This window comes from Lycorma delicatula, chromosome 1 (assembly GCF_047948215.1).
Source record: "Lycorma delicatula isolate Av1 chromosome 1, ASM4794821v1, whole genome shotgun sequence".
NCBI lineage: Eukaryota > Metazoa > Arthropoda > Insecta > Hemiptera > Fulgoridae > Lycorma > Lycorma delicatula.
In genome coordinates, this window is record NC_134455.1 from 230,056,218 (window position 1) to 230,070,449 (window position 14,232).

The 14,232-nt window shown below is 31.3% G+C and overlaps 1 protein-coding gene across 8 annotated transcripts in view; it reads left to right on the forward strand.

Moving 5' to 3' along the window:
• The window catches only part of RapGAP1 (Rap GTPase activating protein 1), a 753,456-nt gene that overhangs the window by 642,011 nt on the left and 97,213 nt on the right, over window positions 1-14,232 (forward strand). For all 8 annotated transcript variants that reach the window (XM_075373977.1, XM_075373968.1, XM_075374012.1 and 5 more), the window contains one exon: window positions 13,391-13,633. In XM_075373977.1, coding sequence (XP_075230092.1) covers window positions 13,391-13,633 — 243 coding nt within the window. The remainder of the gene's footprint in view (window positions 1-13,390; window positions 13,634-14,232) is intronic.

Sequence of the window (14,232 nt, forward strand, 5' to 3'; positions counted from 1 at the left end):
AGATATTTAAATTTTACAATTATTGTAGTACATTTGGCCTTATCATATTTAAATAATATCGAAAGAGAACACTCTCAATATTTACGGTGGTGTATTAGGCTGTAAAACATCTGATGATCATCATCAGGTGATGATTGTGTCATCCATTTATAAAAAAAATTTCAGTCTACTAAATGAGAAAGAAGTCTACTGGATGAGCACACCTATTGTATTTGTGTTTCTGTCTGTGTAGTATTTATTACTTATTTAACTTTATTAGATTTTCTTGCATTAAGAAAATAATTGATAAGATATATGTATATTTTGTAAGTTTTATTAATTTATATTTGTGTTTAAGGCTGTGTTTTTGTTAGAATTTCATACTTACTAGACACAAGTAAACGGAAGTAATAAATCAACTCTTTCATGTCTCGTTGGAATACCTGCTGTTAATATTAATTGATGTTCATTCTTTTGCCCGTTGAATTTAATGAATTAATTTCTCTTACTTCCTTCAACCTGCTGTTTCATCTTTTAAATCTTGTCAGAGACATTTAACGTGTCTACAAAACAAGTTAGCGTGTAGTACTTAACGCCTACAACCTTACCATTCAAACAACATTATTAACAAATAAGCAGTTATGAATTTTTCAAATTGGAAATTGTTATTTTTTTATAGTTGTCTTTTTCTTCTTCACTGAATTATTTTAACCTTTGTTTCTAACAGGAAATTATTTAATTTTTTCTTCGTAATTTTTACTTAGTTTCTTTTTTGATGTTTACGTATCTTTTTTTATAAGTGTAAGAATTTCCGAGAAAGACATCAGAAAATTAATTGAAGTAGTGATTTCATTTATTAAACAACGAATAATCATAAGAATTGTATTATTTCTGTAAATGTGATATGTATTACTTATAAATGAAATTGGAACGGTAAGAGTTTTGTAACAAACTTTTTATTTTTTTAGTTATTATATAGAATGCTTAAAAATGGCTTATCTTTTATTTTATATCTATTGTCTATTACATATATTTAAAATGTATTTTTTTTTTTAAAGAAATTCTGTATTAATAACAGATTTTGATAATAGAAATGTAGTGTCTTACCTTTTTTGATATCAGTATCGCTTTGTTAAAAACAGTTTTATTTATATTACATAAATTTTGGTTTATTGAGCAAGAAAGAAATGATAACTGCGAGACTGTTACCTTACGGTTTACAATTTCATTGTAATTTTTTTTTTTTGGATATCACTGCGTTTTGTTAGATTATTCTTTTATTTTTTATATGAATTACTAATTATAATCGTATGGATTTATTATTAAAATTTATTGCCGTAGAACAAACAAATTGAATTTCACGGCCAATTTTTTTTTTTTGAGTCATCATTCACTTCATACCATATTTTTACTGTTTTTTTAGTAAAACTAGTATAATGACCTTTACGAATTGAAAATCCGTGATATAATATTGCAATTATTTCTCTGTTAGTTATAAGTGGCCTCCTTAGCGCGAGTGGTAGGGTTTCGGCATGTCATCCGGAGGTCCCATGGTAAATCCCGGTCAGGCGTGGCATTTTCACACACGCTACAAATCATTCATCTCAACCTCTGAAGCAATGCCTAACGGTAGACCCGGAGGTTAAAAAAAAATAAAAAAGTGTAACTGTCGATTTTTATAGCTAAATTCGATTTTACGAATAGAATTTATTTCTGTTTTATTTATTCATTTTTTTAATAAAACTAGTATAATCTCATGTAAACTAACACTTTTATTTTTATTTTTTTAAAGTGATGGGAATTAAAAAAATGTTTCATCTTCAACCCTTTCATTTACATAACAGCATTTACTATTAAAACAAGGTGTAGTATATTTTCTTTTAAATTTTATTATTTCAAGTACTCTATCACATTTTTGTGCGCTACCTTGTACTATCAAGTACTGCTCTCCAGCGGTGCGATTCGTGTGGGCACACTAAAAAATGAATAAAATACATTATCATTCGAGTATCTCGGCTCATCAAATGGAAATAAAACGTTCCCTTACAAAGTTCGAGGTATTTTTTGAACGTATTCTTTATTATTAATCTAATCGAACTGAAATATAATGTTTTCATGCTTGTTTTTTCTCAATTTTCATTTTACTGTTAGGTCATGTTTAGAACTGTAAACGTAGTTCGTTGACTTCGTCGCCTCATATCGACGAAGTTCTAACGAACTCCGTAATATTTTAGCTAGAATTTGTAATTTCCTTCTGCGATTCAACTTTTTAAATTGACACTGGAATCCGTTTTGATGATGGATTTAACAAATAATAAACGGGATCCAAATAAAAGATACACATTTTGGAATATATTTCTTAAATTGCCTTATATAACTAGTATGACCTAAATATGGTATGTAATGTGCGTGAGTGTGCGTGTCGTCGGTGTACTCGTATACAGCGCGTGTCTTCGTACGCACGAGCGTATATGAGTGTAAAATCGTTATATTATTAAAATTATCTTAGGATTACGTGTCTGTCGATTTCAGCTGTAATATCGTAATTTGTTTCTTATAAGTAGTTAAACCATTGTTCGCTATTTTCTAACCAGCTGGTACCAAGGGGAACTGTTTCCTGTTGCAGGACAACCAAATAGCTTGAGGCACGCAATGATCTTCAGTAAGTTACTTGATCTTTTCTCGAGGGTTAAGTTTCACTGAGTAGAGTTGAAAGGACAGTTAAATTATACATTCCTGGTGTCCTTTTTTAACTCGATAATAAAATTTAATTTTTTGCATCTGTGAAAGATAGTAACATTGTTTCATGGAAAACTGTTTGTTAACGTTGATCTTTATTGCACTAGTAATCTTAATTTTAGTTAATCGGTTTCAAATATTGTAGCTGTTTATTTTAAAGTTATTACAAGTGTGTTTTGATAGGAAATGAAAGTATAAAACATCAAACATCTTTTTATACGCAATCCATTTTTACTTCCTTGTACAAAGTAAAGAAAGTATTGTGATCGTGAAAAAATTTCGGTTTTCAGGTTTCAACGGAAATATCCATTTTGACCATCAATGAATCCATTTTGACTAGTTTCGGCGTGATATGTGTACGTATGTATCTCGCTTAACTAAAAAACGATTAACCTTAGGATATTGAAATTTTAGATTTAGGACTGTTGTAACATCTAGTGGTGCACCTCCCCTTTTGATGTACACGGCCTACGTTAACGATATGCCGCTGTCGGAAGGAGTCAAAACAGCATTATACGCAGACGACACGGCATATTATTATGAATCTGGAAGTGTAGATTACGCGATCGAGAGACTCCAACGGCAATTGGATCTAGTAGAGCCGTGGCTCGATACGTAGAGAATTAAGGTCAACGGTAAAAACCGGTGACAGTGATGTTCACATACAAGACACGTGCTCCAGCCAGGCAGCTGGAAATCTCAGGAAGGAAAATCCCCTTTGAGAAAACAGTCAAGTACCTGTGAGTAGTCCTGGATAAACGGCTTACCTTAGGAGAACATGTTAAATATGTGACCCAAAGGGCAAAGGCCGTCAGAGCCTCACTATACCCAGTACTGAACAGTTCCAGCCCATATCCACTGGCGACCAAATTGCTGATTTTTCGGCTACATGTCCTGCCGATTCTAACATATGCTTACAAAAATGACAAACCAGGCTTAGGAGCCTCTATATTGCGTAACCTATAAATGGAAACCGCGCGAAAATTCCGGCTGCGAAAGTGACTGTTTTCACAATTAAATTTTGTTAAAACTATAAAAACCTAGACAACACTCCACACCATCCCACGAAGAGACCACAATTTCATTTAGTCAGCATATGCTACTCCCTCCGGAGAACGGGACGCATTTCTCCCTCCAAATAACTAGGACTCCGGTAGGCGCATTCCTGCTAGCCCATAGGTGCTGGTACCGAAAGGACTTCAGCGGATGGACTGAAGGGGAATCACGCCGGGATTACTAGGCTTAAAAGCGTAGTCTCCCACGGTCAGAACCAGTAAATAAATTTCACGCTGGTCCATACGGATAGGAACGCAAATTACTAAATCCGTCCATAAATAAAACTTAAAATTTATAACCACCACTAAATAACCGATGAAACCCGCCCGATAATAGAAAGATACAGCAGCAAGGGACATTTTTCAGGCTCTGCGATCTGTAGGGAGAAATATTGAAACTCCCGCCATTCTTGCGTCCCCCCCCCCTTGATTGCAATCGACTGAACCAAAGGCGTCCAAAAAGCCCAAAATCCCCCAAAATTTGGATTTTGGTATTTTTTCTTAATTCCAGTAATAAGTCCTCATTGAGAGCTTTTCGACGATAAGTGGTATTTATTTTCATTGTTTCCAGACTTATAGCCAAATGTAATTTTAATTAATGAAATATCTGGATCTTGTAAGGGGAAGGAACATCGGTTCGAATCAGACTTCATCTCCTATTTTTTTTTAATTTAAACATATTGATTTATTAATTATTAACCTTTGATTATACAAAACAAATTTGCAATAAATAATAATTCAATAACAATAAAAAAAAATATTATGAAAAAATATCAGAAGTTATTAATGAAATAAAATTTTATGTACTTTTCATTTTAAAAAAAAATGTGTTTATGTAATTTAATAGGCGTACAAGGAAGTCATGTGGTGTCCACATCATAATTTTTAAGTTCATTTTGTTTTTAAATATCTACTTCCGTTTATTTTTCACTGATAGTGTATCGGTCGACCTCATACGTATCAGCTCCGTTGTTATACTGGATAAATTAATGCAGTTTCTTCTGTTGTCATTAATCAGTCGATCGCTATCTTTTTATATTTATATATTCATTGACCCAGGTACAATTTTGCCACAGCATCAATTAAAAAGATATTTATTCCGCTCCTCGATATGAAAAGATGAAAAATCCTCGATATGAAAAATTTTGGTGAAAATATTTTCAGAATTACGAATTAGATTTTTTTTATACATTTTCACCCACGACGGAACGGAGACGGTATATGCATTTGGGGTAAAAGGTTTTGTGTGTCTGTCTGTTACCATTTTCCTCAAAAACTACTGGACCAATTTCGATGCGGTTTTTTGCATTACGCAGGTATCACACCAAAGCAGGTTCTTAGACATGCTAAACGATTATAGGCCACTGGGGGTGCTGCACTAGATGTGTTTATGTAAAACGGTTGGGCCGATTTTTATGCGGTTTTTGCATCGCATAGGTATCACCTCATTGCATTAAAGTAATACCTTAGAGCAAGTTCTTAGATTAGTTTTACGGTTATAAACCGCCAGTCGGTGCTGCAGTATATATGTTTCTTCAAAACAGCTTCGTGGAATTTTAATATTTTTTATTTTATCACTTGTTAGATTTGTTTTTACTGATCATCTAGTGTCTTGTACAATACATCTAGAGCGGTTTTTCTTTTACTATTATTAGGTTTTCTGCATCACGTAATATTGACAGATAAACAAAGGAAACGCAAAAAAGAATAAATAAGTAAAATTGAAACTTTTAATTTATAGTTTTTTTTATTTAAGCTGTGTACGATATGCTGAATTCTGACTATAAGAATTAAATTCTAAATTAAATTCTGTGAAGGAGACCTGCTTCTCACTATTTAACATTAAATTTTTCTTAAAATGGAAAGTTCTAAAATGGAAAATGGAAACGAACATGACTAAACGTTACTTATACCAAACAGCTTTCTTGAACAAAAAAAAAATTACGGTTTTTTCTGATTCGTCACTATTTTTAGGGAATTAAAACAGTTAATTTTTCTACAAAAATGTTTTAATTACGGTTTCATAGTTCGAGGAAGGCTAAATGTGGAGGTCATCTTGTTTCCCGGTAAGGATTGTTTACATTACGAGTTAAGAAGTGATCCGTAACTGGTTAACGGTACAGTTACGTGAAACAGAAGCGTTAACCATATTTATAAAGAATTTTATGGATTTTAGTTTTGTTTTCAAGTATTCTGAAAATTTTGAAATTATTAAAATAATATTTTTTTGGTATTTAACAATACTGCACGATTAGGTAAAATAAAATACCTCATTTCGATACCGTTCAGCGTTCCTCGCTGATTAAGTCTTCAAAAAGATATCTTTAACTGATAGATTTTACTGTTTTGATTTTGCGCCTGAATTGAACAAGTTCGATTGGAAAGTTTAAAAAGAGTTGAGATTAATTTTTACTGCTATATAACTGAGAAATTGTAATCTGTATATTGTTATTATTTTTTAACCGCCTTATCTTTGAAAAAAAAAGTTTAATCTAAAAGTTGCATTTTCCGATGTAAAGTATGCTTTACTGAAAGCTATGATTTAGATATTATTTGTTTCAACTGCGGATTAAATAGTACTAAAAAATCTGCAGTAGCAAACTTCTTCTACTCATAATACTTTGTATAAAATTTCATTTTTAGAATTTTGTTTATTTCATAGACTAGTACTAGTTGACAATATTATCATTTATTAATGACCAGTGCTTAATAATCCTCTCGGAAAAAACCGCCATCAAACTTTAGTAATTTATTTATTTATTGGAGTTATTATTGAAAAAAAGAGAGATTCTAAATATGAAAATATGTAGATGATTTACAGTTTATAACTTTGCTCGTATAGTTGTACAAAAAAAAACTCTTATAGTTGTTTTTTTTCTTTCTATATTGCTATCAGTGGTTTAAATATTATTACTAAATTTACGTTTTAATAGATTCTATTTTAGAAAGTAGAATTTATGTAGCAAAACACATTCTTATTTATTCAATAGTCAGATTTTGTTTTATTATAAAATTAATAGCTGTGCTTGTTTAGAACTGATAATAACTGATAACACAAATGTCATTTGTGTAGGATAAATGACAAATGTAATTTATGCAAAGGATATAATTGCAAATTAGATTCATTAATTTCAGGTAAATCGGTATTAAAGAGTAAGCTTCAACCGATTTATTGACGGACATATCTGGAACTTTTGCATTAAATTAATACACTGGCTTTTGTTATCGATCCTATTTCTACATACCAAGTTGGAAAGATGGTACGAGTAGGCATAAAATACAGTTACGAACTACCGTACTATCATTGTAGTACTGTACATCAATATATGTCATATTAATATAGTTTACATAGTACAAATTTAACTTTGTAATTATTATTATTGTGGATGTTTATAAATTGTACCAATAAATGTGTTATGTAATATACTAATAAATTTATTAAATATAATGAATTTTATTTTGTAAAGCATTGCTACTCATAATTTGAATTTTGACCAATGGCTTTAATTTTTGTGTAGTTTTTACAATTGCGTTACTCGTTGTACACAAAAATTCATCTGTTGTATTTTTTTGAAGTGGAGGATGCGATTATGGTAAACAGCGAAAATTTAACAGGTTAAATATTTTTCCCTAAATACAAAATTCAAGCTCTTGGTAGTGTCAGCTATATGCACAACATTCTAGTTTACGCACAAGAAAGTTTTCGTATGTGGTAAGAACCTTGAAAAATACAAAAGTTATATATAAGCGACTTTTGTAGTTGATTCAAGTTTCCTCTGCTCATGTTAAGTTAAATTAGATTTTACTGATATAATTTAAGTTACATACTTGTTTCTTAGTTGCGTATACTTTATTCTAATTAGTTTGAATAAATAATTTGCTATAACTGGATTAACGTATGTCAGTGAAGTGCGGTTTAGAAAAACCATCTCTGATTTACAAAATTTTTACTTGAGCTAAATGTAAGACATTATTTTATTTTCGTACTGTGTACGTTGCAAATGTTCCTAGTGAACACTAAGCAACTATTTAAGTAAGTTACTTAACCCTAATAAATAAATTGTTTTTGCATATCGCACATTATTGTTTTACTGTGCATATCTTCTTAAATTGTACCGAAACTCATTTAAATTACTAAGAAACCGTGTTTAGATTAAAATCATTTTGTATTGTTATGTATTATTGTAAACATTTATAGCGTGACAATTAGTTATTTGAATGAATGTTATTTAAATTATTTTTATGAATTATTTATTACTTCAAATTGTTTGATTTTTATTTATACTTTGTTGTTGTTTATTGTTTTTAATTTATGTTAAAAAGATAATTTATTGTATCGTATACACCCATGTACCACGCACGCATCCAGATTTGAAAAATTGTAAATAGCAAAAAATATATATATATTTATTTTTTTTGCATTTTATTAATCGAAGAAGATTGAACCTTCTTTAAATCTAATTCGTCCACTTGTATAATGGTTTCTATTTGCATAATACCAGTAAATCCGTCTTTACTGTAAAATCTAATTAAACACAGTGGAATCGTATGTATTTAGCTTAATTATTTTCATTATTGTTCGAGTTTCCTTCTTCCGTAGAATTGTTATCGTCTTCATAACTTAACCAAAAATAATCGTCGTCAGTTCTATTGAGAGCGTTCGAAGTATAACGTTTCTTGAACGATTTTTTAAGTAAATCATCCGGTATTTCTGACCGATCCGCAATAATCTACTCACACACCTGTACCAAAGACGGTTTCTTAATTGTACTAGATGATTCCTCGTGTATCGTGTTGCCCAAACAGTTTAAATTGTGGTTATGGAGTTTGGTTTTAAACGGTCGGTTTACGCAGATGTCTAGAGACTGAAGAATTGATATCAGTCGTACTTCACCTGATCAGCCATCCCTTTTCTTGTGCTCGTACGGCACAGTTTTAGGTTGAATTTTTTTCGTTTTGGTAGATTTTCTTTTAAAAATTACATACGGAGTAATTTTTTTATCCGTAAGTATTGTTAGCATCCCCGAGGAGCATTGTTTTTCGTAACCGACAGTTCGTATCTGACACCATTGTACCGACACTTTTAGTTGTTTTTGTCGATGATGTTTCGAAATTCACCGGTTTCTGTTCGCATGTTCAATTTGTATTTGTGGAATAATTGTTTGTTCCTTTTTCGTAAATTCATAACACGTTTGAATCTTTGTCAGTTTACCTCTTTGCATGCTTCTGGTAACCTCTATGTAATTTTTGTCCTTCTAATAGAAAAACTATGTTAGCAAAGAAGTCGGCGTATCCAGTTAAGACTAGCTTTAGATACATCCCTACCGATATTTAATTCATCGGCAATTTCCAGGACTTTGATCTGACATATTTCTGTAGAAATCGTCAGTTATTAGTGATCATAGTTATTCAAATCAACTACATTTCATGTACGTGTTACACGTTTTTCTTCTGTTAATGGATATTTCACGTTTTTCCACCGAAATGCTCTTTTTTTATCGGCTTCGGGAAATTCGTTTTCTTTCTTTAGGCACATCAAATTTTCTGAATGTAGCACGATTTCCATGATCCTTTGCGTAAGCAGTAACACGTATCATTTCAGCAACAGTGAGTAACAGTCTCTTTTTCCTTTCGTTCTTTTGTTCTACTGTACGCGAAAATTTTACATATTGAAGGTCGTTGTCACAATGAAAACTGATCGTAAAATTTCTAAAAACTTATCGTTAAAAATGTTTTTATGAATAAGAACAGCTAATGTATGAGAAAAATGTAAAGTATAATCGCATCCGATAAGTCTAGCGCCACATAGTAGACTAACGGTGGACCAGGTGGTTAAACCAAAAAAAAAGAAAAAGAAAAAAACGTATTCTGTTTTATCTAATTCGTTTTATTTCACTGGATGTAGTTCGTAGTTAAAAAAGCTGTTTGAATTGTAATTCTGTATGGATTGATAATTGGTATAAGTTTATGCCATCAGTGTGAAACATTAAAATCCATGTATGACGTGCAGGCTATTCCGAACAAATGGGTGCACGTGGTGCAAAAATAAACAGTGGGTGAATACACAATACACGGTACAATATAAGGGCGTATTTTCATGAATTTTATCGTCTGATGATATACTGTAATGATTACCAAAGTACAGCGAAATGGAGTCACTAAGCCATATACAAGCCTTGAAGCAGTGATTTAGTTTAGTTTTGTTGTTCACTTGAGTAGTATATTTATTGTATGTTCTTTTGTTTTAAAATTAGTAAAAGTCTGAAATTTTTCACCGATAATATTTCTATTTTTGCTTTGATAATTCGGGTTTTAAGTAAGATAATTAGTGGTAATGGTTGTTTGTTTCAGAATTTTGCTTTCCAATTTGATTATATCGTTTTATATTTTATGTCCTGATTAAATTATCGTTGTTTGGCCAAAATTTCAAAATTCTTTCATTAGCTTATTATACACTCTGGTGTATAATATTTATGGAAAAGGGGAAGTTCCGTCAGACTTCAAAAAAAGTGTTATAGTCATGATGCCAAAGAAAGCAGGAGCAGATAAATGTGAAGAATACAGAAGAATTAGCTTAACTAGTCATGCACCAAAAATCTTAACTAGAATTATGTACAGAAGAATTGAGAGGAGAGTGGAAGAAGTGTTAGGAGAAGACCAATTTGGTTTCAGGAAAAGTATAGGGACAAGGGAAGCAATTTTAGGCCTCAGATTAATAGTAGAAGGAAGATTAAAGAAAAACAAACCAACATACTTGGCATTTATAGACCTACAAAAGGCATTCGATAACGTAGACTGGAATAAAATGTTCAGCATTTAAAAAAAATTAGGGTTCAAATACAGAGATAGAAGAACAATTGCTAACATTTACAGGAATCAAACAGTAACAGTAATAATTGAAGAACATAAGAAAGAAGCCGTAATAACAAAGGGATTCCGACAAGGATGTTCCATATCCCCGTTACTTTTTAATCTTTATATAGCACTAGCAGTTAATGATGTTAAAGAACAGTTTAGATTCGGAGTAACAGTACAAGGTGAAAAGATAAAGATGCTACATTTGCTGATGATATAGTAATTGTAGCTGAGAGTAAAAAGGATTTAGAAGAAACAATGAACGGCATAGATGAAGTCCTATGCAAGAACTACCGCATGAAAATAAACAAGAACAAAAGGAAAGTAATGCAATGTAGTAGAAATAAGGAAGATGGAGCACTGAATGTAAAAATAGGAAGAGAAAAAATTATGGAGGTAGAAGAATTGTGGTATTTGGGAAGTAGAATTACTAAAGATGGACGAAGCAGGAGCGACATAAAATGCCGAATAGCACAAGAGAAACGAGCCTTCAGTCACAAATATAATTTGTTTACTTCAAAAATTAATTTAAACGTCAGGAAAAGATTTTTGAAAGTATACGTTTGGAGCATCGCTTTATATGGAAGTGAAACTTGGGCGATCGGAGTATCTGAGAAGAAAAGATTGGAAGCTTTTGAAATGTGATGCTATAGGAGAAAATGTTAAAAATAAAATGGGTGGATAAAGTGACAAATGAGGAGGTGTTGCGGCAAATCGATGAAGAAAGAAGCATTTGTAAAAATATAGCTAAAAGAAGAGACAGATTTATAGGCCACATATTAAGGCATCCTGGAATAGTCGCATTAATATTGAAGGGACAGGTAGAAGGAAACATCTGTGTAGGCAGGCACGTTTGGAATATGTAAAACAAATTGGTAGGGTTTGAGTTTAAAGGACACTTTCCCGGGCTGCGCATACTTGAATGGATACCCGCCCCGGGGAAGTAGGAAAAAAAATAATTGGTAGGGGTGTAGGATGTAGGAGATATACCGAAATGAAACGACTAGAACTAGATAGGGAATCTTGGAGAGCTGCATCAAACCAGTCAAATGACTGAAGACAAAAAAAAATTTTAAATATCTATCTCTTTTTCTGTCTCTGTACTGTCAAAACCAAAATTAAAATAAAATTTTCCCATTAATAACTTGCCGGCGCCAAATCTTATAAAAAGCAGACAACAATAGCAGCTCAGTTATTGTAATTTAAACTCTAATTAAAAAAAAAAATTAGCCTATTTAGAAATATATTAATACTTCCTAACTGGACTTTATAAAAGAAATTCAATTAAATTAATGGTTACACTTCTGATAAGTGGTTTTTTACGTGTTTCTTTGAATTCTATTGATTTACGAGTATGTTACACTTTCTTTTCATTTACCTTTATGTTATATTGTTTCCTTTCCTCAGTAGATACTATAGCAGTTATCTTAAAAATTTCTTGTTTTTAATATTACTCTCTGGTTGGGAATTTTTTTGTAAGTAAATATTTCCAACAGAAATCACTATTAATTGATAAATGGCCGATATATGTAAACATCAGTGGTCCGTAAAGCCCAGGTTGATTAAAGCCAATGAAAATAGAATGGTTTATTATTAAGCTATTATTATTAAATTTATATAATTTTTTGTTTGTTGTACTTTACTTTTACTTTTTTTTTGTTTGTTGTCTTGTAAAGGTGACTTAGATAAAAAAATTAAATAAAGATTTGTAGTTTCCCTTCGGTATTTTGAAGAAAAAAATTTTAGTGCTAAAATACAACTGATTATATTAGTAGAAAACTAATTAAAAACTGAAACTGCGTACATAACAAAAAAAAATGGTTTGGTAAAAAATAAAACCATTCACGATTTTTACCTTTCTTATGAAGCAGGTTTTGAAACTTGCAGGAAAATTTATGCGGCATTAATTAATTTATTATTGGCTTTTGTTTTTATAACGTTAATTCTAAGGTTGTATCCAATAAGTATTTGCTAAACTTACACCGAAAACATATTGTAGATTTTCTTAAAAATTTATAGAAAATATTTTTGTAATCGTTTAAGTGATACGGCATTAAATTTGTGTATGTTTAAAAATAAAAATATATTTTAATGGAAATATTCATTATTTATATCCTGAAATTATTATATTTATACAATTATTGCGAAAGTTATTGTAATATACTAATCGCAATAAACTAGGAAATATTTCTTCTTAATGATTCGCCAGCCAGGCAGTTGGAAAAAAAATTTAATAATAAATTTTTAGTGGAAAAAATACTTTATCGTACCCTATTATAACTTATTTCATCTCTGATGTGTGTATCGGGGTGGCAAAAAAATTTAGTGCTTGCCGTAAGGTACGGAAGGTTGACAGGGAAAGCCTGGCCTGAATAGTTCGTTCGGCGTTTCGATCTATCTTTCGGCAGATCAACAAGGTTGAATCGGCGCCCGTAGATCCGATTCAATCTCCTTTTATTACACAAAGTTGATATCCGTATTCCAGGATATTGTGAAACCAAAATCGTCATCATAGTAGTTGAAGGTCCAACAGAAAATTCTTAAAGGTACCGATTAAAGTTCATTATAATTAGATTCCACCATATTGCTTTATCAGTATCACAGCAATAGGAATGTGAGATTATGTTCCGTATTTTTATACATTGTGAAGGTAAATCTGTGTAGAGTAGTACTTAACTTTGTTAGAATTTTTTTTCTAATTTTTGAATGTTGTATTTTAATTAAAATCAGTGTTATTTTATTCATTTTCCTTTTTCTTTCAGAACTCAAGGGAAGAGATCAGGGTCGGAAGCGGCGGGAGCAGCAGCTCTCAGGAACTGCTAGAAGAGGTTCTGCGTGGTCCTACTCCTTACCCTATGATAGTTTTACCTCCTGGAGGTGGCTTCTGGATAGAGGGTCACGAGGCACCGGCGCCGCCTTCGGCTCAGCAGCAACCTTACCAATATCGCACCAAATTTGAGACGGATGATACGGCGAAGTGCTACCGCAGGTTTTTTTTGGGAAGAGTGAGTATACATTTTAATTTACTCTGCTAATTAAATTGTGTGATATTATTTTCATCATACATATAATTTCTATTGTATCCTGATGTAAATGACATTATGCGTAAACCGTAGAGTATTATTTGTTTTTTATGTAAATCTTTAAGTGCAGAGACCTAATTCTTTCGAGAAAAATTCGAAACTGTATAATTAAATGAAAACAACTGATATCGTGTAAAAAATAGTGGTCAGATTAGTAATTTAGAAAGCGGGTTGCGCATTATTATTACTTTTTTAAAGTGAATTATATACTGTTCTTTTTGTACAATTATGTACTATTTCAAATATTTTACCTTTTAGTACAAAACATCTAACCAAAACGCAATGATTTAATCTTTATCATATAAAATAAAGAAATGATCAACCATTTATTAACTTGATGGTATGTCTTTTATTGCGGTAAAGATAATAACCTCTTTCAGAAGTTAATTTTCTTATTACCGGTATCTTAATTTGTTTATTTGCATTATTTACGTTTTTCCTATTAATTTTTAACGTTAACTGTTATGTTAGTTTTGTTATTAATAATAATAAAAAAGATACTTAAATATTATAATGCCCAT